Source organism: Paroedura picta, chromosome 4 (assembly GCF_049243985.1).
Source record: "Paroedura picta isolate Pp20150507F chromosome 4, Ppicta_v3.0, whole genome shotgun sequence".
In the NCBI taxonomy this organism is placed as follows: domain Eukaryota; kingdom Metazoa; phylum Chordata; class Lepidosauria; order Squamata; family Gekkonidae; genus Paroedura; species Paroedura picta.
In genome coordinates, this window is record NC_135372.1 from 123114044 (window position 1) to 123140641 (window position 26598).

General features: G+C 45.6%; 1 protein-coding gene across 1 annotated transcript; it reads left to right on the forward strand.

Annotated features, from left to right (window-relative positions):
* On the forward strand, window positions 1-26548 carry WFDC5 (WAP four-disulfide core domain 5). Its single transcript, XM_077336231.1, has 7 exons — window positions 1-126; window positions 3725-3893; window positions 5333-5363; window positions 21714-21804; window positions 23569-23706; window positions 24366-24506; window positions 26362-26548. The coding sequence occupies exons 1-7, from the start codon at window positions 48-50 to the stop codon at window positions 26364-26366; spliced, it is 654 nt and encodes a 217-aa protein (XP_077192346.1). The 5' UTR covers window positions 1-47; the 3' UTR covers window positions 26367-26548.
* Window positions 26549-26598: the final 50 nt, after the last annotated feature.

The window sequence follows — 26598 nt, forward strand, 5'->3', positions numbered from 1 at the left end:
AACAGCAGCCGAATTCAGTTCTGAACACTTCCAACTGGTTCAGCACCATGAAGACTCTGTCTACCTTTCTCCTTGTGGGGCTTCTGGCTCTTTGGATAGAACTGCCCTCTACAACTTGTAATGGAGGTAAGATCTCAGAGCAGTTCTTGCCTGAAATAAGAATGCAGAGGATAGAGGATGGGGAAGTCATTTATTTCCTGGGGCTTTTTTCTCCATGTGGTTAATTCATGCAATGGTCTTTGTCCACTGAACAATTCTAGTTCTGTAAAAAGGATTACAGGAAACCTAACGGTAATTCTTACATTGGTTCCAGATTAAGGTTTTGGAGCCATTTCACCATTGAAACTGGAATGGTTCGGTTTGGAGCATTGACACAATAAAAAGGTAAAGGTAAAGGTATCCCCTGTGCAAGCACCGAGTCATGTCTGACCCTTGGGGTGACGCCCTCTAGCGTTTTCATGGCAGACTCAATACGGGGTGGTTTGCCAGTGCCTTCCCCAGTCATTACCGTTTACCCCCCAGCATGCTGGGTACTCATTTTACCGACCTCGGAAGCATGGAAGGCTGAGTCAACCTTGAGCCGGCTGCTGGGATTGAACTCCCAGCCTCATGGGCAAAGCTTTCAGACGGCTGCCTTACCACTCTGTGCCACAAGAGGCTCATGTATTGACACAATATTATCCCATAAATGTTCACTTTCCAGTCCATTTACTGCTTTACCAAGATATTTCCCAAACTTGATTGTATATGATCTTTTTGAAAAGGTCCCATCCGCAGTGGCACTGTTTTCCTTACGTCAGCACTGGTGGTTGCTCTTCCCACCCCCATATTTTAGAAGACATAGCAGATCGTGGCAAACAGATCGCTCGAATGTTGTGCCATAGTAACCTAGCAATTACAAGATTTTAAAAAAGCATACCAGGTAGCTGCTGTGTTAATGCTGTGTTTACAGCATTCAGAACAAGAGGTACATGGAGGATCATAGACTTGTGGAATCATCCTTAATTAATTAGGGTGTGGCTCACCTAAGCCATTTAGTGGAACATTGCAAAACTCAGCTCAGCACCCACATGTTCTTGGTGCTCTTGCAAGAACTTGTGGTCTTCTCTGCAATGCAATTGCATAACATTTGTGACAACAGGAATGGAACTGTTAGACCCGAGGTTGGGGAAAGGATACTTTCTCAACTCAGCTCTACCCTCATCTATTCAAGTGCTCATTTAGTTCAATAGAGCGTGGCGCAGAGTGGTAAGGCAGCAGACATGCAGTATGAAAGCTCTGCCCATGAGGCTGGGAGTTCAATCCCAGCAGCCGGCTCAAGGTTGACTCAGCCTTCCATCTTTCCGAGGTCGGTAAAATGAGTACCCAGCTTGCTGGGGGGTAAACAGTAATGACTGGGGAAGGCACTGGCAAATCACCCCGTATTGAATCTGCCAAGAAAACACTTGAGGGCGTCACCCCAAGAGTCAGACATGACCTGGTGCTTGCACAGGGGATACCTTTACCTTTACTTTAGTTCAATTCTGGCCATTCTCACCTGTTTTGGGTGTTTGAAAAAAAATGTGTGTCACATGCCCTATTCACAGAAAGTGGCCATCTCCCGTTTTTAGAGGGATGCTCTCCTGATATGTGAGGTACTAACTCCAGAAGCATAACTTAAGGGGAAAGGCTAATGTGACTGAACTAATGTGGGGAGATAACTATAGTAGAAAGAAAGAATACTTACAAAAAAGTATGAAAACAGTGAGGATCATTATGTAAAATATAAATGCGATAAAAATAGAGTAGATTCATCTGTGTTGCAGATTTTGCGCTTACAGTTGAATGAAAAATAACAATAATAATTTGATGCCGTCAAGACACAGCCAAGGCAAAAAATGAGCCGAGTTGGTTTGCCCTTGCTTCCCTCTGCACAGGTGCTCTAGTCTTCCTTGGTGCTCTCCCATCCAAGTACTACTCATGGCTGACGCCACTTAGCATCCAAGTCCTGAGGAGTTTAGTGCTGGTCTTGGAGCTTCTGACTGCTGAATTGGACACAGATGCTGTGAACTGGCATTCTTGAACCTCCTAATCACCAGCAGGGTTGCCGGATCCCCCCAGGACTCTGGTCGAGGATGAGAGACTAAGGTTGCCAGCTCCAGGTTGGGAAACTCTTGGAGACCTGGGGAGGACAGTGGAATACGATGCCATGGAGTCCATCCTCTAAAGCAAGGGTGACCAAACTGGCTCCCCAGAAGTCCATGAACTACAATTCCCACGAGTCCCTGCCAACATGGACCATGAGTCCATGGACATGGAAGGGACTCATGGCAATTGTAGCTCATGGACATCTGAAGAGCCACGGTTTGGCCATTCCTGCTCTAAAGTGGCCATCTTCTACAGACCAACTGATCTCTGTAGTCTGGAAATGAGCTGTAATTCCAGGGGATCCCCAGGCCTCACCTGGCAGCAGGCATCCCTAATCACCATCTGGTTGCCAGCTCTGGGTTGGGCCTGGGAAGAGCAGAGTTTGTCAAGGGGATCAACCTCAGCAGAGTATAATGCCATACCCTTTAAAGTGGCCATCCCTCCGGGAGGGGGGAACTGACGTTGATCATCCGGAGATCAATTTCAATAGCGGTAGGTCTCCAGGTGTCACCTGGATTTTGGCCACTCAAAGTGAGCACCGATTTGTGTCAGGTTCATTTTTCACTCTTCCTGAGAGTTTGTTCCTAGTAGCCCCCGCCGTTCAATGATATCAGCCAGCCCCACCCAGAAATAAACAAGGCAGATCCTGTTTAGCTTCTATAATTATGAATTATTATAGATATAATTAACTAATGACAGTTGTGACAATTCCCTGGCAGGGTGTCAGTGCAATCAAAGGGATTTCAGTCTCTGAATGTCTTCCAAAAGGAAATTATGTTTTACACCCCCAAGGCACAGGCTAGATGAACAACGCAAAATTGCAATTCCCTGCATGTCACTTATATGCCAATTTAAGGCACACACTCTCTTTTAAATGGCATACCTGGAGCAAAAGAAAACCAGCCTTGCATTTGTGTTAACATCTCAATGTGTTAGCATTTGTATTATCCCAAATAGAAATGCTAACACATCCCATAAAATGTTCTGCAAGTGACGGCATCCCTTGATTAGTGATATGAAGAGGTGTCCAGAAAGCATGCTCAGAAACCATGAAGATTTGTCATTTCTCATTCTTGCTGTTTTGCTTCACTTCTTCTCCCTGCAAACTAAACCTGCAATTCTTTCTTCATGCTTCATTTTCTGCTTCCTTCTGCCCCCTTTCCTTAGGCCAGGTTTTCTTGACAGTCCTGGAAGAGTTTCCCAAATGGGTGAAAGTTAGTTAATTTTTGAAAAGTAGTAACACAGGAAATGTTATCTCAATCTTCCTCAATAGTGAATAGGAAGAGAAATCCAAACTTTTTTCCTGCGGTTGTCTATAGCTAGGAGGACAAATGCAAATCATTTCCTTTTTCATAATGGCCACTGCAGAAAAAAACGATTTTGCTTTGATCCTTCTTCCTTTCCCCCCTGTGGTTTTAACATATTATTTCAGTGGAGTCAGGTGGGTAGCCGTGTTGGTCTGAAGCAACAGAGCAAAGTTTGAATCCAGGGGAATGGGAAAGCTTACTCCCAGAAGGAACACATTTCACCGTGTTGGATTAGAATTATTCAATAGCTGTTTATTCATGATGCTATTCTATGGTGTTTTGGATTGCAGAAAAAACTGGGTTCTGCCCACCGGATCCTTTCAGATGTAAAACAACCTACCTTCCTCGGTGTGGGACTGACGAGAACTGCCCAGGAGCTAAGAAGTGCTGTTATTATCAGTGTGCATTTCGCTGTGTGGACCCAGTGCAGCAATTTCCCCCACACAAAGGTGTGAGGCAGTAAGGTAAAGGTATCCCTTGTGCAAGCACCGAGTCATGTCTGACCCTTGGGGTGACGCCCTCTAGCGTTTTCATGGCAGGCTCAATACGGGGTGGTTTGCCAGTGCCTTCCCCAGCCATTACCGTTCCCCCCCCCCCAGCAAGCTGGGTACTCATTTTACCGACTTCGGAAGGATGGAAGGCTGAGTCAACCTTGAGCCGGCTGCTGGGATCGAACTCCCAGCCTCATGGGCAGAGCTTTCAGATGGCTGCTTTACCACTCTGCAGCACAAGAGGCAGTAGAACTTGGCAAATGGTCACATTTCTTATTTATGATATTTATTAGGGTGGTTGACATCAGTTAATGTACAATACAGTTAAAATCCTCAGTACAATTTCCAATCAGTAAGATATTAAAACCATTTGGACTGGCAAACAGTTACGTCACCAGCCAGTGAAGGGCAGGAGGTTTCCCATCACACTGGTCATCCTAATAAGAAATGCATTTTTTCAGGTTAGGGTGACCTGTAGTGGAAGGGGAAAGGGGAACAGAATAGGCAGCTGCTAAAGTGTCAGACCAGGCACCATTTGTTCAACTATGTCACGACAGAATAATCATATCTCATCTGTTATGGGGACAAATTATCAGCCTCCAAAGACTGGGCGTGCCCAAGTCCAGCTGTAGCGGACGACTTCTTGATGTCTGTGATAGAATGATCTGGAGTGATTTGCGTACGGCGTCTTCTGATGTTCCAAACACAGATGCTTAAATGGTCTGAAATACATCTGAGCCCTCTCCATTTCCCCAGTGATGTATCCCAAAGTAAACTTACACAGGAGTAGATCTAAGACAAAGTGGCCTTGCTCATTAAAAAAATCACCATAATAAAGAGTTGCTCCGCATTTCTGCTCTTTTTAAAGATATTTTTTTTCAAAGCAATAACAATTTCTAGGAAGTCATTTCCCACCATGTTTTGTATGTTTTCAGATTAAATTTGCTACGGCTCTCTACATGCGACTAGAAAAGGATCCTTTGTCACATTTCTGAAGATGGAAAGAGCCGTATATCTGGGAAAGGATGGGAGTCCTTTCCATAAAGCATGATTTAAAGTATTCTCAAAAGAGCTTGGCTATCTGTGATTATTGTGTCTTCTGTTGTTTTTTTCCCCTTGAACTGCACCTGCAGATCTTTGCAGGGTCACAAGTCTAGTTTCCAAAGGGAGGGTCCAGACCCTAATTTCAGGTGAGTCACAAGAAGCAGCACAGCCTTTCGCTTTGTCTTTCTTTATGACACTTTTTAAGGGGAAGAAGAAATTGCCTTTCAGCCTCACAGCCTCTAGCCAGCAAACAAAGTTCCCCTTTGTTCCCTCTCGTGCCACCCAATCCCAATGAAAACACCCCAAAGCAAACCCCATCCCAAGGCCAAACTGGAATTTTGCACCTTTGCCCCTTTCTTCCAGGAAACCCTGGAAAAGAAAATTGAAGAAGAATGTAGGTGAGAGAGAAGGTAGAAAATTAGACAGACACAGTATAATAAGATGCAGGGAACAAATTTAAGTGTGGCCCCACATTACATACTGTGGTTAGATGTGGCCCACAGGCTTCAAAAAGGTGAAAGCTAAAACCAGAAATGAGGTAGAGATTTGGAAATATTATTAGCTGCTGCTTATAGTTCAACTATAAAGGAGAAATAGGAGAAAGGTCAGTCCAATTAAATATCAAGACTTCTGGTCGATGCTGGTTTGGATAAAGCTGAAAGATGGATGTGGTTTTGTTCTGAGGACACTGGCAATTAGAAGATAATTACTTTTCTACTGCTTGCATGCATGGTATGCATAGCCATGCAGGCAGGTAAAAACACCTTCGGTGCTTTGGAAAGACAAACAGGAAATGATGAACGGTAGGAGGAAGAGAGGTTTCTCAGTGTCCCAATTAGGGATTCGGCATCAAGCGTGTTCACTGGGCAACCACAGTTCTTCAAGGCTTGTGTCTTACTGACACGCCAAGCCTACGTGGATCTTGGCCCACCCCTTCTCTCAGGTTTGTTGCTTGACACCAATAGTTTTGCAGCTGCACAGGAGTTCTAGGCCCATGATGCACACGTTGGATAATGCACTGTCAATGCATTTTGGAAGTAGATTGTCCTGTTCCACACAGGAAAACCAAGCTGCAAAAGCACACTGAAAGTGCATTACCCAATGTGTGCATAATAATGGGCCCTAGTTGATAGATTTCATTTCTTGCCTCTACTTTTGCACCCCTGCACTAAGGGAAATGAGTTCTGCTGCAGGGTCATTAGAATACCCAGATCATTCGGTTTGCCCCCTCTGTCCCTGGGTCTTAGGAAGCATCATTTACTTGATCTCCTTACTGCTTGCTCTTGGTCACTGCACATTTGCAAAAGCTGGTCCCCCAACGCTGTGGGAAGTTGGGGAAAAGCTGCTACCCCCACTTCGCAACCTGTTAGCTGGGAAAGGCAGGGCACAATGGTACTCATTCCCTTCCCCTCAGCCTCCCTAGCAACAGTTTCAAACTGCGATCCTGCTCTTTAGCACATGTAACACGTTCTTCCTGGCAAATAGATGGGGAAGAAATGGAGGTAGTGACAGATTTTATTTTCCTGGGTTCCAAGATCACCTCAAATGGGGACTGCAGCAAAGAAATTAAAAGACCCTTGTCCTAGGGAGCTATGGTAAATCTAGACAGCATCCTAAAAAACAGAGACATCACCCTGCCAACAAAAGTGTGTCTAGTCAAGGCTATGGTCTTCCCAGTTGCAATGTATGGCTGCGAAAGTTGGACCATAAGGAAGGCCGAGCGTCAAAGAATTGAGGCTTCTGAACTCTGGTGCTGGAGAAGACTCTTGCGAGTCCCTTGGACTGCAAGGCAAACAAACCAGTCAGTCCTAGAGGAGATCAGCCCTGACTGCTCCTTAGAAGGCCAGATCCTGAAGATGAAACTCAAATACTTTGGCCACCTCATGAGAAGGAAGGACTCCCTGGAGAAGAGCCTAATGCTGGGAGCAATTGAGGGCAAAAGAAGAAGGGGACGACAGAGAATGAGGTGGCTGGATGGAGTCACTGAAGCAGTCGGTGCAAACTTAAATGGACTCCAGGGAATGGTAGAGGACAGGAAGGCCTGGAGGATCATTGTCCATGGGGTCGTGATGGGTCAGACACGACTTCGCACCTAACAACAACAACACGTGCTATGGGCCCTGCGCTTCCAGGGGCTCCACACAGTGCCTCCCCCCCCCATGGATCAGGCCTGTAGCCTCTCTCCTCCCCTCTCCACACACAGAATGGCACCTCTTTCTACTGTGGGGGACCCCTCAACTCCCAGTCTGGTTGTTCCGGCTGCAGTTGTACTGTGCTAGGGCCCCCCAAATCCTTAAACCACTTCTGAATGTAACCCCTTTTCAGAACAGGTTGAATCCTTGTTTCTTTAGTGGATGTATCTTTGACCAATCTTTTGGGAAGGGATGTGGCTCAGTAGCAGAATGTCTATTTTTCTATGCAGGTTCGGTCTCCTACATCTACAGCTTAAAATATGAGGCAGTAGTTGATGTGAAAGACCTCTGCATGCTAACCTGGAGAGCCAGTCAAAGTAGACAACACTGACCATTTTTGGGAAGGGGGCTGTGAAGTCATGGCTGACATATGGTGACCCCATTGGGTTCATAGAATCATAGAATCCTAGAGTTGGAAGGGGCCATACAGGCCATCTAGTCCAACCCCCTGCTCAACGCAGGATCAGCCCAAAGCATCCTAAAGCATCCAAGAAAAGTGTGTATCCAACCTTTGCTTGAAGACTGCCAGTGAGGGGGAGCTCACCACCTCCTTAGGCAGCCTATTCCACTGCTGAACTACTCTGACTGTGAAAAACTTTTTCCTGATATCTAGCCTATATCGTTGTACTTGAAGTTTAAACCCATTACTGCGTGTCCTCTCTTCTGCAGCCAGCAGAAACAGCATCCTGCCCTCCTCCAAGTGACAACCTTTCAAATACTTAAAGAGGGCTATCATGTCCCCTCTCAACCTCCTTTTCTCCAGGCTGAACATTCCCAAGTCCCTCAACCTATCTTCATAGGGCTTGGTCCCTTGGCCCCAGATCATCTTCGTCGCTCTCCTCTGTACCCTTTCAATTTTATCTACGTCCTTTCAAGACAAGAGATGTTCAAAGGTGGTTTGGCATTGCCTGGTTCTGTGTCTCATCCCTGGTATACATTTGTGGCCTCCTGCTTAACTTCCAGTTACAAACATCAGCTAGCTAGACTGAGAGAGAGACACATGCCCAAGACGTTGGAGTTGCCAAAATCAGAGGAGAAACTATGAGGTTACATGAATCGATGGGCTGACTCAGGTTATTTCCACATAGGGAAAATCCTTGTTTGTGAGGGGGGAAATGCAGCAACGTCAGGGGAAGCCTGAATGACCGCATGACGATGTCTTGGGAAAGCTCTCCTACCAAAACCCAGCATTTTGATGGGCAACACAGAGCAAACCTTCATGTGGAAGCTACCTAAGACAAGTTTATTGGCTTTGCCTTTTGTACTGTGTGTCACCTTGCTGTTGTTGACACCTGATGAAAAAGCCTTGCTCAGATTATCTAAGCAGCTCTCCCTGCCTTGTTCCTATGGATGGGCGTGTGTTGTGTTTAAATCCTTATGCAATGATTAATGTCACGCAGGAATACGGAGCACTGATCTTAATTGCTTTCCTGGAAAACAACGCATACATTCTAGAGGTATGTGACAGGCATTCTACATGTTGACCCCCGTTACCCCTGAAGCTTTCCCCTGCTGTTCCCTCATTCTTTAGATGCTCCCACCATGCCAGTTTCCAGATGTGGCTTGCATTTGGAAATTCACAGCAGGGAAAGCAGCTTGGCGATGGAATGGGGGCAGCAAAGGAAAAATAGCATGTAGGGAAAAGACCACGTACCACATCTCCCTCCTTCTCCACAAAGCACCTCCCAGCGCTTTGAAATCTCGCGTCATGAGAAGTACCTATTTGGGTTTCATTGCGCCCCGATGCAAGTTAGCATGCATGCCAAGCCCTTAAGGATAATATCCAGAATTACAGTTCTGAATTTGTGATGTACCATCTCCTATGAAGTGGTTTACACTGAGAAGAAGAAGCTGCCACCAGTTGTACCCCACTTTTTACTGCCACAGAGGGACCAGCACCCATGTGGACAGCAGAGGTGTAGGAACCAGGAGCCTAAGGACATAGTAAAAGAGAAGGACTGCAGTTGCAGCTGGGCCCTGGGCCAGAGGCTGCATCTTAGGAAAAAAGCAATGAGAGCTACACAAGCAGCTAAAGTCCTGAGAGCCACACAATTTGGAAAGGAGACCGGCAGCACGTAGGTGGCAGTGAACAGATGATAGAATCATAGAATATTAGAGTTGGAAGGGACCTCCTTGGTCATCAAGTTCAACCCCCTGCACTATGCAGGACACTCGCATCCCAATCACTCATCCACTGTAACCTGCCACCCCCTTAAGCCTTCACAGAATCAGCCTCTCTGTCAGATGGCTATCCAGCCTCTGCTAGAAAATTTCCAAACATGGAGAACCCACCACCTCCCGACGAAGCCTGTTCCACTGGGAAACCACCCAGACTGTCAGGAACTTCTTCCTGATGTTTTTAAATTAATGTCATCCCTTTTATCTGGTCTGTCCCTCCAGGACAAGAGAGAACAATTCTGCTCCATCCTCCATATGGCACCCTTTTAAATACTTGAAGATGGTCTCCTCTCCAGGCTAAACAGACCAAGCTCCCCCAACCTTTCTTCATACGTCTTGGTCTCCAAACCCCTCACCATCTTTGTTGCCCTCCTCTAGATGCGTTCCCGTTTGTCAACATCCCTCTTCAACTGGGGTGCCCAAAACTGAACACAAGTGAGGCTGAACTGGAGCAGAATAAAGTGGTACCATCACCTCCCGTGATCTGGACGCGATACTCCATTTGATACAGCCCAAAATCCCACTTTTTAGCCACCGAGTCACACTGCTGATTCATGTTCAATGTATGGTCTACTAAGACAGCTTTACAATTCTGACACAGGGGGGTGGTGCATCCACAAAATGGCTGCTGCATAAGGTAAACCAAGTCCAAATGGCTGCTAGAAGAGGGGGAAGCCAACCATAAAGTGTCAGGGAGTGAAATAACTCTAATAGTTATAGTTGGAATATTTCAGGCTCAGTTTAACAGGACACCGGTTCAAATAAGCATATTGCTTAAGGTTATTTTCTTGTATACATACAGCTCATCTTTCGGCAGCCCATGAAAATCCTTGTACTGTGGTGGCAACTGCTGCTGATGCAACTTTAAAAAAATCTGCCAGCCAATCAACTCTCCAGTGGCCAATGAGAAACCCTGCTGGGTGGCAGCTCCACTTGGCCCCTCCCACTTTCTAAAAAGACTTGTTGGGGGAACAGGACAAGTGTTGGTAGGTGACAGGGAATCCACAGGCACCACACTGAGGACACCAGGTCTACTATGATTAGCAGTCATCCTGTAGGATCTCAGGACAAAGCCTTTAACATCCCCAAGGGCATGATCCCTTTAACTGGAGATGCTGGGGATTGAGCCTGGGACCTTCTGCATACAAAGCAGAGGCTCTTACATGGAGCCACAGCCCTGCTCACCAAGATTCAACGTAAAACAACTTTTTATTGAAGAAAGATTCCTTCTGCCTGACTACCAAAATGGCACACGGCAACTTACGTAACTTAACTGCTCAAAAAAAAATCTAATCAGCAATTGGAAAACCCCCACAGTAGCTTCATGTCAGATGGGCCTTGTGATATGAGACTAAGTGCTTCGGGTGGAGGCTTAAGAGATACAATCCAGTTATCACCTCTTGCTCTTCAGAATGGCTCGTGAACTTTCCTCTCTTCACAATAAGAGACTGAGGGGGAGACTTCAGGCACACAAGCACAGGGAAGTGTTAAGTGTTCTGTTATGAAAATAATCATCCAATTTATTTTAGTATCCATGTCACAAGAAGAGACATGAAAAAAAAAAAACACACACACACACGCACACACTGGCTGAACGCCTCAATTAGCGAGCGGTACCTGTCAAGCATGAGGATGTGAGGAGTCAATTAATTATTGCCTCCTTACCCAGCCCTTCCAATACAGCAGGTTAAATACCAGCACTGTTCAGACTTGAACTACATTTAGATCGTGTTCCCGCCAGCAGAATGAAGACTCCAAGTGCCATCCTCATGGTGGGCTTCCTGGTCCTCTGGGCAGAGATGCAGCCTGCGTCTGGCATAAGCATCCCATATGGTAAGTTCCCAAAGCAAATGCGGGGTCTTTCGGGACCTTCGCTAAAAACTGAGATTTCTTTTCTCATTAGTATGTCACTTAATGCAATGATTTTTAAAAGGGTGCATGATTTGGGATCTACCAAAGAGAGCCAGCTGGGTGTGGAGGTTAAGAGTGGCGGCTTCTAATCTGGAGAGCCTGGTTTGATTCCCCGCTCCTCCACAAGCAGCCAGCTGGATGACCTTGGGCTAGTCACAGTCCTGTTAAAGCTGTTCTCACAGAGCAGTTCTGTCAGGGCTCTCTCAGCCACAGGGTGTCTGTTGTGGGGAGAGGAAGGGGAAGGCGTTTGTAAGCCTTCAGGTAGTGAAAAGCAGGGTATAAAAACCAACTCTTCTTGCGCGGTGTAGCGGTTAGGAGTACATAGTTTTAATCTGGTGAGCTGGGTTTCCACATGCAGCCAGCTAAGTGACCTTGGGCTCACCTCTGCACTGATAAAGCTGTTCTGACTGAGCAGTGATATCAGGGCTCTCTCAGCCTCACCCACCCCACAGGGTGTCTGTTGTGGGGAGAGGAAAGGGAAGGCGACTGTAAGCCGCTTTGAGCCTCCTTCGGGTATGGAAAAGCGGCATATAAGAACCAACTCTTCGTCTTCTACTACCTCACAAGGTGCTTGCGAGACTAAAAAAGAGGGGAGAATAACGTAAGCTGCTTTGGTTCCCACTGTGGAGAAAGGTGATTTGTTCAGGTAGAGAAAAGCAGCATATAAGAACCAACTCGTCTTCGTCTTCACGTGGACAGCTGTTATAATTTGATTTGGCTTCCAAAGCAGATCATTGTTTTCCAGAGGATCACACATACAATATCATCTTTCTTTATGTTTTTCTCTGCTTTGTTCTGTTCTTTCCCAAACCTGCTTTGCTGTGGCCTTTCCTGAAAGATCGCTGTCAAAGCAGATCTGTATGCTTTTGGGGGGTCGGTGGGGAAGGGATGTGTTTTAAACCTGCCACACAAATCTCCTTCATTTGACTTCTCTCATAACCCACTATTCTCCCTCTCCATGCCATCAGGAGGCTTTAAAAATGGCAGTTTTCCTGTCCCGCTTCTTAAAGGTAAAGTTAAAGGTATCCCCTGTGCAAGCACCAAGTCATGTCTGACCCTTGGGGTGACGCCCTCTAGCGTTTTCATGGCAGACTCAATACGGGGTGGTTTGCCAGTGCCTTCCCCAGTCATTACCGCTTACCCCCCAGCAAGCAAGCTGGGTACTCCCGCGGTACTCCCGCTGGGTGTCCCGCTTCTTATATCACTGCAGTATTCTGGTGAGGTGGGGTGGGAAATGATAGATGTGAAAGGAAGTCATGGAGAATAACTTCAGGTGTGAATGGAGCCTGGTGAGACTCTGGTGGGTAGATATGGACATGTTTACATAATTCCAAGGATGAGCCTAGTTTGGTGTAGTGGTTAGGAGTGTGGACTTCTAATCTGGCGTGCCGGGTTCGATTCTGCACTCCCCCACATGCAGCCAGCTGGGTGACCTTGGGCTCACCACAGCACTGATCAAACTGTTCTGACCGAGCAGTGATATCAGGGCTCTCTCAGCCTTACCCACCCCACAGGGTGTCTGTTGTGGGGAGAGGAAAGGGAAGGTGACTGTAAGCCACTTTGAGCCTCCTTCAGGTAGAGAAAAGTGGCATATAAGAACCAACTCTTCTTCTTCTTCTTCTAGATTTGGGTGGGGCAGGAGGTGACTTCTTGTAGGTTTTGGCAAATCAGGAGATAGAGCTAAGCTGGTCAAGAAATGGGGTCAACAAAAAATTAACCTCCTGGTTCAAAATGTCTAGTCTATTTAATGTAGTTTCGGAAGGTAGCTGCGTTGATCTTCCATAGAACAGCAGGATTCCATAGAACACCAAGATTTTGGAGAGGAGGAGCTTTCAAGAGTCAAAGCTCCCTTGTAATGGATGAAGAGATCATTGGTTCTTGAAAGCTCATATGCCAAGGCAAGCTTTAACTCTTGATCTCACAGGTGCTATTGGGCTCAAATCCACCTCATTTATTTAAGAAAATTAGCCTAAATCCAGAGCTAACAGTTGAAATGGGGATATGTCATATACCTGACAGTTGGCATCCCTAGCCATGTCGACTGTAGTTTCTAAGAACTAGAAAAGTTCACAAACAGACTTAGCACAATTCGGAAATCCGTTATGGATTCTTTGGATTAAGCATGGATGATGCAGACCTTGTTTTTCACCAGAGCACACAGAGGCACATCTCCCAATGAGACTGCTTGCACAGTGGCAAAGCAGCTTGCATTTTCCAGTACCCAGCTATATACCTGTTAGCAACAAGTACGCATCACCTTGTGTCAACCACATGGTGTGCCCAGTGCCTAGACATGTCCAAATCAGTGTGGTGTAGAGCAGAGGTAGTCATCCTGTGGTCCTCCAGATGTCCATGGACTACAATTCCCATGAGCCCCTGCCAGCATTTGCATTTGCTGGCAGGGGCTCATGGGAATTGTAGTCCATGGACATCTGGAGGACCACAGGTTGACTACCGCTGGTGTAGAGGTTAGGGTTTTAGAAGAGGATTTAGGAGACCCAGGTTGAAATCCCTAACTTTGCCATGGAAGCTGGGCCCAGCCCCACCCGCTCAGCCTACATGACCTCATAGGGTTGTTGGGTGGATACAGTGGAGGAAACAGAATGGTATAAGCCACTTTGAGCCCTCACAGAGTATAAATGAAGTCAATCAGTGGCAATTGTTTCATTCATGACTTAGCTGGGAATGCCCCTTGGGAAAGATGAGGCCCTAATGGATTTCATGTAGGAGCAGTTTGGAGGGAATGCTTCACTCGGCCAAGTCTACCACCTGTATTTGCAGACCAGGAGAGAAGGTATAAGGGAGTGCTACTATAAGGGAGTGCTACTAGTTCACGAGTTGGCTAGCCTATCTCAGCACTAAAAACACAACATTTATCAACTTAGCTTTCATTTTGCGCTTCTTTCCTCAGCTGTAGAGAAACCGGGACGTTGTCCAGTACCTCCTGGAAGATGCAGGATGATCAACCCCCCTAACTATTGCGATTATGACTTTGATTGTTACGGGCCAAGGAAGTGCTGCCTAACAATATGTGGGAGAGACTGCGTTGATCCAGGTACTGTAGCGCAAGTGACTGCTATATTACCTTGAAGCAGGGCCAGCCGTTGCCCTTGATGCTGGTGGTGGTCACAGCTGGGAGATCACAGGGCTTTTCCTGCAAGGACAGGAGTGGTGCTCCTTCTGTCCCAGGGTGTTCAAGAAGACCCAAAGGCCGCTGGCTAGGGAAAAGGGGAGCAGACGGTTTTCTTATGGAATGCCAATCATGGCAGAGAGTAGGAGGACTTGTTATGGCTTGCATGAGAAGAATCAAGAATGAGCTCTCTTAGCAGTATCAAAACCTCCCCTCCCTCCTCTGTGATGAATATTAATAAAGAGAGTCATTATGAGTTTGGTAATCAGCCATCTAAATTGTTGGCTGGAATTCTCCAGATTGTAAGAAGTACAAATCTGCATCTTTTTGCCGCAAGCACAAAGTATTATGTGTGCCATTGCTCAATCCAGTTGGGAGGGTCTGGAGTGATGTGCAAATGTTGGTCATCACCACTAAGATACTTGAACCCAGGGAAGAGATGGGTATGCCATCATAAGCACTGTGATCATCACAGGTGCAGATCACCATAGTCTCGTGTGGTCATCTTGACAGACGGAAATGCCTAAGAGATTAATTCTGATTATTCCTTTTTTCATTTTAATGTTTCACCTTCTTTGTAGATGATATTGCTTTGTATATGTGTGCGTGTAGGAGCCAGCTTGGTGTAGTGTTTAAGAGCAGTGGCCTCTAATCAGGAGAACTGGATTTGATTCCCTGCTCCTCCACATGCAGCCAGCTGGGTGACCAACCTTGGGCCAGTCACAGTTCTCTCAGAGCTCTCTCAGCCTCACCAACCTCACAGGGCATCTGTTACGGGAAGAGGACGGGAGAGGAAGGGAAGGCAATTGTAAGCCTCTGTGAGATTCCTGCAGGTAGGAGAAAGCAGGGTACAGAACCCAGGCTCTTTTCCTTCATCTTCGAAGCCCATTCTAGCCTGATCTTGTCAGACCACTAAGGAAGGCTCTGCAGAGGAAAGTGATGGAAACCCACCAGTCAGGTGTGACTCAACAGAAACCTCACCTGACACAGACGTGTGTGTTCTTAAAGGGGAGGGGAAATAAGAATCCTTGCCCTTGAGGCTCACCATCTTCACAAGAAAGCTTGTCTTTAGGAAGTGGGAAACAATGGCAGAGAAAACTGGAAACAGAACTTTGATATCTGTAGATGTACAAGATGATTCTTGACGTTCAAGGGAGGGAACAAGGGCCACCAGAAGTAACATCAGACATGAAGATGCCAAAGGGCTTGGCTATCTTTTCCCTGGAGTGTAGATGTTGTTTCTTCAGAAGAAGATGCTTATCCCGGATGGAGCAGGAATATCCTAATGTTTTCCTGCCCCGCTCCTTCCCTTCATACAGGGGAGTTCATCATTATTCACTGCGAAGGCCTATTACACTGAAGCTCAGTATGGCTGCAGATCCAGTCCCACACAGCCACAACCCTGATGCATAATTCAGTTAGGAATGATATATGAGTCACATTGCAATGGGTGAGGGATAGACCCATTGCTAACTATGTGCTTAGAGTCCAATGACGCTTCCCGAGCACCTGCCCTGAAGAAGACCAGGTGTGCCTTCTCTGTTGTCAATGATTGTTTGGTAGAGGGATCCTAAGGGTATATTGGGGACACTGTAAAGTCATTAAAAAACTGCATAAATCTAGATATAAGCTAATATCTGTTAACATCCCAGCCTCGTGGTCAGAGCTTCAGACAGCATGTCGGCTGCCTTACCACCCTGCACCACAAGAGGCTCTAAAATTAAGAGTACTTGATTTTAAAAGTATAATTTTAATAACAGAGAATTATAGCTGATTGTTTATATTATGTTATATTTTGCTCTTGGTCCTTTTGATTGATTTGAACGTCAGTATTTCAGCCTTCTTCCTACCTCCACGCTGGGGCTTTTATCCCTCCCTATGCGTATTTCTTCTCATTGGCCTGTTTATTTAATGGTTTTAATGGTTTCCATTTTGGGGGGGGGATTTCAGGTTGACTTTTCTTTTTTAGGAACTCTGCTTTCTTCTATTTCACCAAATATTGTGAAATGATTTGGGAGTTTTGGTCAAAAAGCAGGTTACAAACAAGCCAATAAACAAAATGTTAGTAACATTAAAATAGACAGATTAATGGCCGATTCCTTCACATTCAGAAAAGAGTGTGCTCTTCCCTCAACATGGGGAGAACATTCATTCGGACATGGCTCAAATCGGATTCATCCTATGCTGTCATTGCAGGCATTTTTCTTCACTAGAATTCTTCCTTCTTCCTCAAACAGTTGAGTCTGCCCATGAATTGGAATACATGTAATCTTCAATAACATTTGCTTGTGGGGTGCCATATGGATCTGGGAAATGTAGGGCTATCAAATCCAACCTACTAGATTATTGTGTTGATGCTCTTGGACAGGGGTAGTCAAACTGCGATCCTCCAGATGTCCATGGACTACAATTCCCAGGACCCCCTGCCAGCATTTGCTGGCAGGGGCTCCTGGGAATTGTAGTCCATGGACATCTGGAGGGCCGCAGTTTGACTACCCCTGCTCTTGGAGATCTTAGAGTTTCACAAAAAAGCTAATTAGATGTCATGAGATAAAGTCTACAAGGCAGGGGAGGAGGGTCATTATAAGAAGAAGAGAAAGAAGGGTTGGTTCTTATATGCCGCTATTTTCTACCCGAAGGAGTCTCAAAGTGGATTATATTCGCCTTCTCTTTCCTCTCTCCACAACAGACACCCTGTGAGGGAGGGGAGGTTGAGAGAGCCCTGATGTTCCCACATGGTCAGAACAGCTTTATCAATGCTATGGCGAGCCCAAGGTCACCCAGCTGGGGTAGCACGGAATCAAATCTGGCTCGCACTCATAACCACTACACCAAGCTGGCTATAATCCCTCTGGTACTCAAAGACTGCAGAATGGGGATATCTTCCACACCAAAGTCACTATTTGTGATGGTAAAATGACTTATCATACTTTCCCCTTTTTTTTGTTTAGTATAAAGTCTTATTTCACGGATGGATGCCAAGAACAAGCAGTTCTATCCTGTGCTATCCCTCATGAATGTCCTTGCAAATGGGAACCACCAGCCAATGAACCCCGGTGGCAGAAGACAATTCCAGCTGAAGGTGTCATCTGAATGGATCCTCGGCAGTAACCGATCCAGCCTGGACCCCAGGGGGAAGGCCACAGAGTCTGAAGGGGCAATCAGTAGCTGTTTCTTGGCCTTAATCTGAAGAGAGGAAAGTCAAAATGCTCATCACTTCACCCTCCAAGTAAATCCCCACGACCTAAAATCACACTTTGCTGATGAACTATACTGTATAAAATCTAAACTCTAGTGGGATCTTTTCATATTCACTTTCTGCAAAATAAATTTTAAAAGTTAACAAACAAACCATTTGTATCTTATTGGATTTCTATTGAAATGCATGTCCTTTTTTTTTTCTTTTCTTATTCCAGTGCTGGAGCAAAAATTCTATACCTCCAAAAGCTATTTTCCTTCTGAAATCACTGTGGAAATTCAGCAGCCTCTTAGACTTAGACTATTAATTCTGCAAGCCGAAAATACAGCTTAGCTTTCAGTCCTGTAGCTTTTCTGGAACAGGAAACAAGCTTGCATAAATGGGAGTTTTATAAAGGAAGAATCAGGTATCTTAATTCTCTTTGCATTCTAAACTTGGAACTTTTAAAATGCAATAAACTATCTTTATGCAGCAGTCATGAAGTCCTGATCATTAATCTTGGCAATATAACTAATCTGAATGAATTTTCTCTCAAATTTCTGATTTGAGCTGACTGGATAGTGCCACAATATTTTCACTCTGCTTTCAGATTTCATTTCGCTCCACTGTCTTTAAGATTCCTGGCCTACACTGGAAGAAGGCATGTGTGTGGTGGGGGGGAGGGCAGAGTTCCCCACAACTTTATCCACTTGTTGACATCCACTGTGAAGGGATGCTGTTGAAACTCAGCCAAAGAGCCAGAAGCTGATCTATCTGTGCTCCATTCTGCCCCCTTGTGACAAAAGACTAAAGTTGTCATCCTTAACACTATTTCACTCCTTATATTTGGGAAACAGCCTCTTGGGAGGAGACTGTCCAGGGCCCTGTCCAATCAGGTCCACCCTGATTGGCCCTCCCACTCCAGCTCCCACCCTCCCTCCTTACCTGCTAGAAGCCTTGTGGCTGCGGCCTCCATTTCCACCCACGAGGAGAGAGGCAGCGGCAGGGCTTTGTGGCCCACCGGTACACTCCTGCTGGGAGGGAGACGGGGGGGGGGGCAGTTTGGACCCTCCCTGCGGGCCACAAATCCTTGTCACTGGAGGGCTTTGTGGGCCACAGGGAGCTGGGGCCACCCTCTCATGTCCTCCTGCCTGCCGCCCCTTCCAAAGCCCATTTTTAAAATGGGCTTTGATACTAGTAGATAACATATTTGTGCATGCTAAGTGAACAGAAGAATAACATCATGCTATGTGAAGGAACTCTCCCTTGTCTAAAAACATGTAAACTGAAAGCTGGAGTGGCTTTTTTTAGAAAAGCAAAGATGGAACATGTGAGTGTGTGTGTTAAAATGCACACCTACCAGGACTTAATTTTAAAGAAGGAGGGGGAGGAGTCCTCAGTCAATGGAGGGAAGGGGGGCTTGGCTGTGGATCTCTCCTGTGTGAAAGCTGCCATGCCCCAGCAGCAGCTTCAGCCCAGAGAAAAAAGCAGCAGCGAGCGATTGAAGGAGTCATATAAAAGCAGACCTGTTTTTTTTTTGGGGGGGGTCCTTAGTTTCTTAATGCCCAGAACTGGGAACAAGACATGCTGAACCAGGGGATCCCCAGGTCCCAACTGGGGAATGGCAACCCTAGATGGGACCTGGGAATCCCCTGGAAATGGCTGCTTTGGAGGGCAGACTCCATGTCATTATGAGGTCCCTCCCCAACCTCAAATCCTGCTCACTCCCAGCTGCATCCCCAAAATCGCCAGGTGTTTCCTATCCCAGAGCTGGTCCTTCCTTCCTTCCTTCCTTCCTTCCTTCCTTCCTTCCTTCCTTCCTTCCTTCCTTCCTTCCTTCCTTCCTTTGTCCCCCTTTCTTCCTTTATTTTTTCTCCCTCCCTCCCTCCCTTCCCCTCCTCCCTCCCCCTTTCTTTATCTCTTTCTCTTCCTTCCTTCTTTTCCCACCTTCTCTCCTTCCTTTCTCCCTTTCTCTCTCTCTCTCTCTCTTTTCTTCTTACCTTCCTCCTTCTTTCTTTCTTCTTTGTTTCTTTCCTCCTTCCTTCCAGCTGTTTCCTCCAGAGGAACTGGTGCATGGAGATCAGCTGTTATTCCTGAAGATCTCCAGACCCCAACTGGAGGTTGGTGACCAAGCTGCCTGCACATGGAGGGGGAGTTGGGGATCAGACCTGGCCCTTGAGATTAGAGTCTGCTACTCTTTAACCGCTTCACCTTGCTGGATCTCAAGACTGAGCAGGGGGAGGCGGGAGAGCACCCAGGAAGGACACAGCCCAAGCTTGTGTCCTGGGTGCAATGGGCTTTGCTCCTAGTCAATTCCACAAAATTATTTTTTAAAGACAGCATGGTAAGCAAAGTCCCCTAGCTGAATTAAAGGGTTTTTTGTTTGTTTGTTTGTTTGATTGGAGACTTTTTAATGCAAAGGAACATTCAGAGCTAGAATCTACCCACTTGCTACCTGGCTGTTATACCACCATGAGCTCTAACTCACAAAAGCCTATTCTGAAATACATTTTAGACTAACAAATGCTATTTACTCCTGCATCATTTTACTAAATACAGCAATCTTTTGGGAATTACCACCTGAAGGCTTGGCAATCTCATTCCAGCCTAATCCTCTGTGAACCAGGTCATAGTTGGTAAGGGCCATACAGGCCATCTAGCCCAACCCCCTGCTCAATGCAGGATCAGCCTAAACCAGCCAGGATAAGTCCAGCCATTGCTTAAAGACCACCAAAGGTCCAGAGGCTTTGGGGAATAGTTGCTGTCCACAGGGTGATAAGGGCACGGCTGGAAGTTATCAGAAAAGAGAACACTCAATAGCATAGGTTTGTGAGGCCATTACCTTTCTGCAAAGGTAGACAGGAGAAATATGTCAGTAAGCCTCCAGCATCAAATCAGCAAAGCTCTTGTTCCTGAAGCAAGACAATTCCCTCCAGCTCTTACATGGGAATAGACTAATGTAGTAACACCGCCTAAGTGGAGCTAGCATGACGATAGCACACTACGTATGGAAAGGCAGCATTTGAGGAACTTTACAATACTTTCATGTAACTATGTTTACTCTTGGATTATAGTCTCTCAGCTAACGTCAGTTGTACACACTTTAACAATAGCACAAATATACAATATGCCTTGGCAACTGAAAGCGATGCTCAAAGACTGCCTTTCATCTGCAATGAATAATTGAAACATTCAAAAATGCACACAAATGGAAAGGTATCATAAAATAAGCAACAAGGGAAATAGATCCTTTCTGGTCTGGTTAACACTAAAGGTTTCAGAAAAGCGTCAAGTGACCTGTGACTTCTTGAGCTAGGGTTGCCAGCTCAAGGATGGAAAATTCCAGGAGACTAGGGAGTCTGAGGAGGACAGAGAAGAGATGTCAAAGGGATATAATGCCATAGAGTCCAAAGTAGCTCTTTTTTCCAGTGGAAGTGAAAGACATAGTCTAGGGCATCCTTTTTCAACTTTTTGACCATGGAGTATCCCCTGAAATATTCTTCAGGCTTCAAGTAACCCCAGAAGTCTTGTCATCTGGCCATGCCTCCCTGCCACATCCTGGAAGTCACATGTTTACAATGTGCATGGCAATGTGCATGGCATCATCAAATAAAAGCTTGTTAAATAAGAAGTCAGTTTTATTTTTGTGCATATGGTACTTGGCCTGAGCAAAAGAAGGAAGCATTCATCTCAGCTGTCATAAAGGGAACCTTACAAAGCAGCAATTCTCCTCAGGGGAAATGATCTGTATGATTTGGAGATCATTAGTAACTTTGAGAGATCTCCCTCCCACTCTTTTTCCATTGAATTCAACAAGATCCCTACAGACCAGACAGAAAGACAGTCTGTTCTCCTGACACCCCAACTGTAGTAACCCTAGGGTTACTAGGATCCCTGGTGGAGAATGACTGGTCTAAAGATCAGTTGTAATTCTAAGAGATCTCCAGGCCCCACCTGGAGGTTAACAACTGTATCTTAAGCTCCAGTTCTGGCTGATGCACACACTCTCCCGTTGTGCCAAGCTATAGAATGAAAAAGACCAATCAGATGGATGGAGATTAGTGAGGCCACTTTTCTTCTTCCTTCCCCTAGCCACACCTCATTTTTGGAGACTATAAATCTCCTTCATGCTTCTTTCTGGCAAATGAATCTCAGCCTGATGAAACTATGAAGGCTCTTGATGTCTTGCTAGTCTTGGGGCTCGTCTTGTGGGCAAAGCTGCCCTCCACACAAGGCCAAAAGCCAGGTAAGTATAGCTCCCCACCCCATCCCACCCCCCAAGAGCCTTCCTTTTTATCCAAGGCTGGATAGTAGCCATATCTAGTCCTTTTGAAACAGGGTTCAGCTCAAGACATTTCTCCAGGTGGTCTTTCTGTTGAGGCACACTTCTGCCCATCTCATTTGTATAAAATCTTATAAAAGCAGGTGATTTTTTAAAAATTATTCTTGTTGTTTTTTATGTGACTGGTAGTTCTGATGTCCCCAGGTTCTCAACTCATATCGTGTTTAGTCTTCATTAATTTATGAATAATGTTAAGGAAGTAAAAGGTTTTGAATTTAAAATGTAAGCACTTACTACATGTATACATTTTGAAAAAAAATCATAGCTGTTAAAACACATATTATTGATATTTGGGCTGTTGATAGAATTGTAGAAATTTGATTGTTCCATTTGTTATTTTCCTTGACATCTCACTTGTTATTTCCCTGCCTCAGATGTCCTTCCATAAAATAATAGTTCAGATACGGATCTCTTTTCTGAATGAAGCAAGGCCCAGGACAAAGCAAGGAATTTGCCTGGCCAGCCTGCAACTTCTATGCCCTCCTTGCTATTCTTCTACTGTTTTCTATCTATATACATATTTCTCAAGTGTGGGCAGATTTGCAGATACCTAAATTTCCACATTGGGCCCACGCTGAGAGAAAGGAGATTTTTTTCCAGACTTGGGGTTCCAGAAAATCTGGAACTAATTTTTTTTTAATGAAGGATTTATTCTCCACAAAACCCATGATGACTAGACACTCCCCCAGCTTGCATGACTCCGTTAGGCCTGGCTGCTTGCTGCTATTCAACAGCACTCATCCTATGAACACCAAGCTAGTGTCATGGCTAGAGCTTCACAGTAGGATCTGGGAGACAGCTTCGAATTCCTATTTTGCTGCTGAAGCTCACTGGGTGATTTAGGGCCAGTCGCATACTTTCAGTCTAAGCTACCCCACAAGGTGGTTGTGAGACTAAAAAAAGGGGGAGAATAATGTAAGCTGCTTTGGTTCCCACTGTGGAGAAAGATGGGATACAGATAGGATGGGTGTCAGATAAAAGGTAAGTTGGTGATTGGCTGACAAGGGAAGAATGAGGCAGGGAAAGGGAAGAGGATATGGGGATTGCCAGGAGGAGGGAAAGGGGAAATTTTGGAGTGTCTCATCCGTTTACTTCTGGACAGAAGGGAGAAAAAGAAGCAGGAAAGGACAAGGGGTCATGGAAGCTTTCGGGGAAAGAGAAAGAGGAGATAGAGGGTGAGTAGGGTTGAATGTTGGCAGGGGCTCATGGGAATTGTATTCCATGGACATCTGGAGAGCCACAGTCTGGCCACTCCTGGAATAGGCTGTCACTGGAGATATGCATCATTCTTCTGCCTACTGACCATCCAAATAACAGGAATCACAGTACGTGCTTAATGGCTTTATACCTACATTAACCAGCTTCGTTAAAATATGGTAGATTGTGTTTCTGGGAAGAAGAAATGCTTTAGAGGGGTATTTTAATTGTGTGTTACTGTTTTTAACTAATCTGTTATTGTATTCTATTATTATAGAGGAATGGGAAGGCGACTGTAAGCCGCTTTGAGCCTCCTTCGGGTAGGGAAAAGCGGCATATAAGAACCAACTCTTCTTCTTCTTCTTATGTTCTAACTATTATGTTGTTGGCTGCCCCAGGACAGCTTGCCAGGAGGGGTGGTCAAAGAAATCAAAGTAATTAATGCCCTGCTCTGATCCGTTGTGGTTGCAGGATACAAACTGGTTTGCCCAGAAGACCCTTACGTCTGCATTCGTCGAGAGCCTGATCAGTGTAAATCTGATTTGATTTGCAAAGGATGGAAATGCTGTGAATATCGCTGCGCCAAACGCTGTGTGGAACCAGTGAGAGGTAACTGAGAATATCTGACAAAGGGAGCTTTGATTCCCACAAGCTCATCCCCCCCCCCCAAATATTGCTGGTTTCTAAGGCGCTACAGGACTGGAATCGTGCTGAGCGTATTTGTTGCTTTATGGATTTGCAGAAGAAATCCTCTAAATCTAAGCCCTGTAGGTTTATCGAGGCTTTGGCGTTGGATGCGTGTTAATAGTTTATTAGTTTTAAGCTTTGCCCTGCGTGCCTTTATTTTATTATAAACCTCTCTCACATGCTTCCTAGCCAATACAGTTTTTCACAGCCGCTTACAAGCCTCTAGTCATCAGGCAAAATAAAAGATTTTTTAAAAAAAAATTAGAAATCAAACCATTCATATTCAAATCCGAAAACACAGGACACATAAAACACAGCATCCCATGGATTGTCTCCAAAACAGAACTGCAGGCAGGAATCCATGAGGGAGCAAAACATCTTTGTGAAAGCATCTTATGACTCAGGGCTTGAAATGGCATGATGCAGAATCTTACTCTTGCATGTACAATCTTCATTATGATCCATTCAACTGTAGTGATTTCTGTGGTCACTGATTGCCTTGATCTATACTTGGAGGATCATAATGGATTTTCTCCAGAGAGGAACTATCAGTGTTCTGCTGTGATCTTTTTGAATTGCAGAAAAATATGGTGTCTGCCCACCGGATTCTGTCAGATGTGCCGCTCCAGGACCCAATCAGTGTACAAGTGATTTTGATTGCAAAGGAGACAAGAAGTGTTGTTATTCGTATTGTGGACGGCAATGTGTATCTCCCCATAAAGGTAACCAACACACAGCAAATGGTTCTTTGTATGCACTTTCCTTGCAAAGAAACTCCATTCCCTATGACGGAAAACAAAAACAAGAATGGTTTCACTGGAATGACTTAATGCTGACTCTTGCTGTAAAGTTACAACAAGAATTTAGGATGCTTTAGGATGTTTAGGGCTAATCCTGCGTTGAGCAGGGGGTTGGACTGGATGGCCTGTGTGGCCCCTTCCAACTCTATGATTCTATGATTCTATGATTCTATGAATGAATGAACCACTGCATTATACTCTACCACATTAGCACCAATCACATACCATGAGAGGGAATTAAATGGGCTTTTAAGAGAAGAAGAGCTGCTTTTCACTACCTAAAGGAGTCCCAATGCAGTTTACAAACACCTTTCCTTTCCTCTCCCCACACCCCCCCCCCCACAAATCAAAGAAGAAGAAGAGTGTTCTTATATGCTGCTTTTCTCTACCCGAAGGAAGCTCAAAGCGGCTTACAGTCACCTTCCCTTTCCTCTCCCCTGTGAGGGGGTGAGGCTGAGAGAGCCCTGATATCACTGCTTGGTCAGAACAGCTTTATCAGTGCTGGGGGAGCCCAAGGTCACCCACCTGGCTGCATGTGGGGGAGTGCAGATTCAAACCCAGCATGCCAGATTAGAAGTCCACACTCCTAACCACTACACCAAAGTGGCTCTCAGTCCCCACAGCTCCTGCGGGGTGCATGCACTCTTCCTCAGACAAAGCTCATGCCTTGAATACATGTTGGTCTTACAGGTGCTGTTGGTCTCAGTTTTTGATGTGCTACTTCAGACCAACATGGCTACCCACTTGAGTGTCCCCACAAAAGACACCCTGTGAGACAGGTGGGGCTGAGAGAGCTGAGATAGAACTGCTCTGCAATTACAGTTCTAAGAGAACTGTGAGTGGCCCAAGTGGAGGAGTGGGGAATCAAATCCAGTTCTCCAGATTAGAGCCTGCCACTCTTAACTACAACAGAACATTGGCTCTCATATTGGTTTAAGTGACTTTTAAGACATTCTAAAAGGTGTATTTCATAGAATCATAGAGTTGGAGGGGATCTCCAAGATCATCTCGTCCAACCCCCTGAAGAATGAAGGAAATTTATAACTACCTGCCCATCCACAGTGAACCTAATTCCCTGTCCAGATGATGCCTTCCCCCAAACCAGAATCCCTGGCCAGTCTGGCCTAGAGGAAATTTGCCTCCCAGCGCCAAAGTGGCAATTGGCATTTCCCTGCAAGAAAGGGCCACAAGAGTCAAGCACTGGCACATCCCTTCCTGCCCACCCACTCACAATCTGCCTAAGTCTATAAAATCAGCCTCGCCATCAGATGGCTACCCAGCCTCTGCTTAAAATCTTCCAAAGAAGGAGAACCCACCACCACCCGAGAAAGCCTGTTCCACTGAGGAACTGCTCCAACTGTCAGGATCTTCTTCCGGATGTTTATCTGATAATTCTTTTCAATTAATTTCATCTCCTTGGTTCTGGTCGGACTCACTGGAGCAAAACAACTTTATATTTAAAAGCCCAGGAGCTCCTGCCTTTTTCCAATGTGGGGGCAGGGGTATAAAGTGCTATGCCCATGTAATTGTGTGGCATCTAGATGTTATTCTATGTGTGCCTAGGGAGGCCAGTTATAGGCCTCAACTATAGGCCTGGCAAAACAACTCTGACTTTCAGGCCCTGCGGAACATACTTTGATTGAGGCCAGTTCCGCCACTCTGGGGCCAAGGATCTTTAGCAGATTTTGTGTGCTGGAGCATAAGCTCCTCGGGAGGGGGGGGGGGCATTGCTGTTTTGTATACATCTCATGGTGTTTTTTCCACTTTATTTTTCCAGAATAATTTCCAGCTAAACACAGAGGTCCAGGACAATCTCATGAAAAGGACCATCCTGTCATTGGGTCACCATCCTCATAAATCTGTTGAAGGAAATCACTATCTGGAACCTACACAATACACAACACTATTCTGGAACATACGGTACATTTCTGGAAAAAATGTGTAAATAAATCTTCCTTAAACCATCTGATGGATCAACATCTTTAAAAAACGTACTTAACGGGAACTTACTTAA

Coding starts and splice junctions, on each gene's coding strand:
- WFDC5 (XM_077336231.1), top strand. CDS start 48: ATGAAGACTCTGTCTACCTTTCTCCTTGTGGGGCTTCTGGCTCTTTGG. Junction 3,894..5,332: donor CCACACAAAGGTGTGAGGCA/GTAAGGTAAAGG, acceptor CCTTTCTTCCAG/GAAACCCTGGAAAAGAAAAT. Junction 23,707..24,365: donor CTGTGTGGAACCAGTGAGAG/GTAACTGAGAAT, acceptor TTTGAATTGCAG/AAAAATATGGTGTCTGCCCA.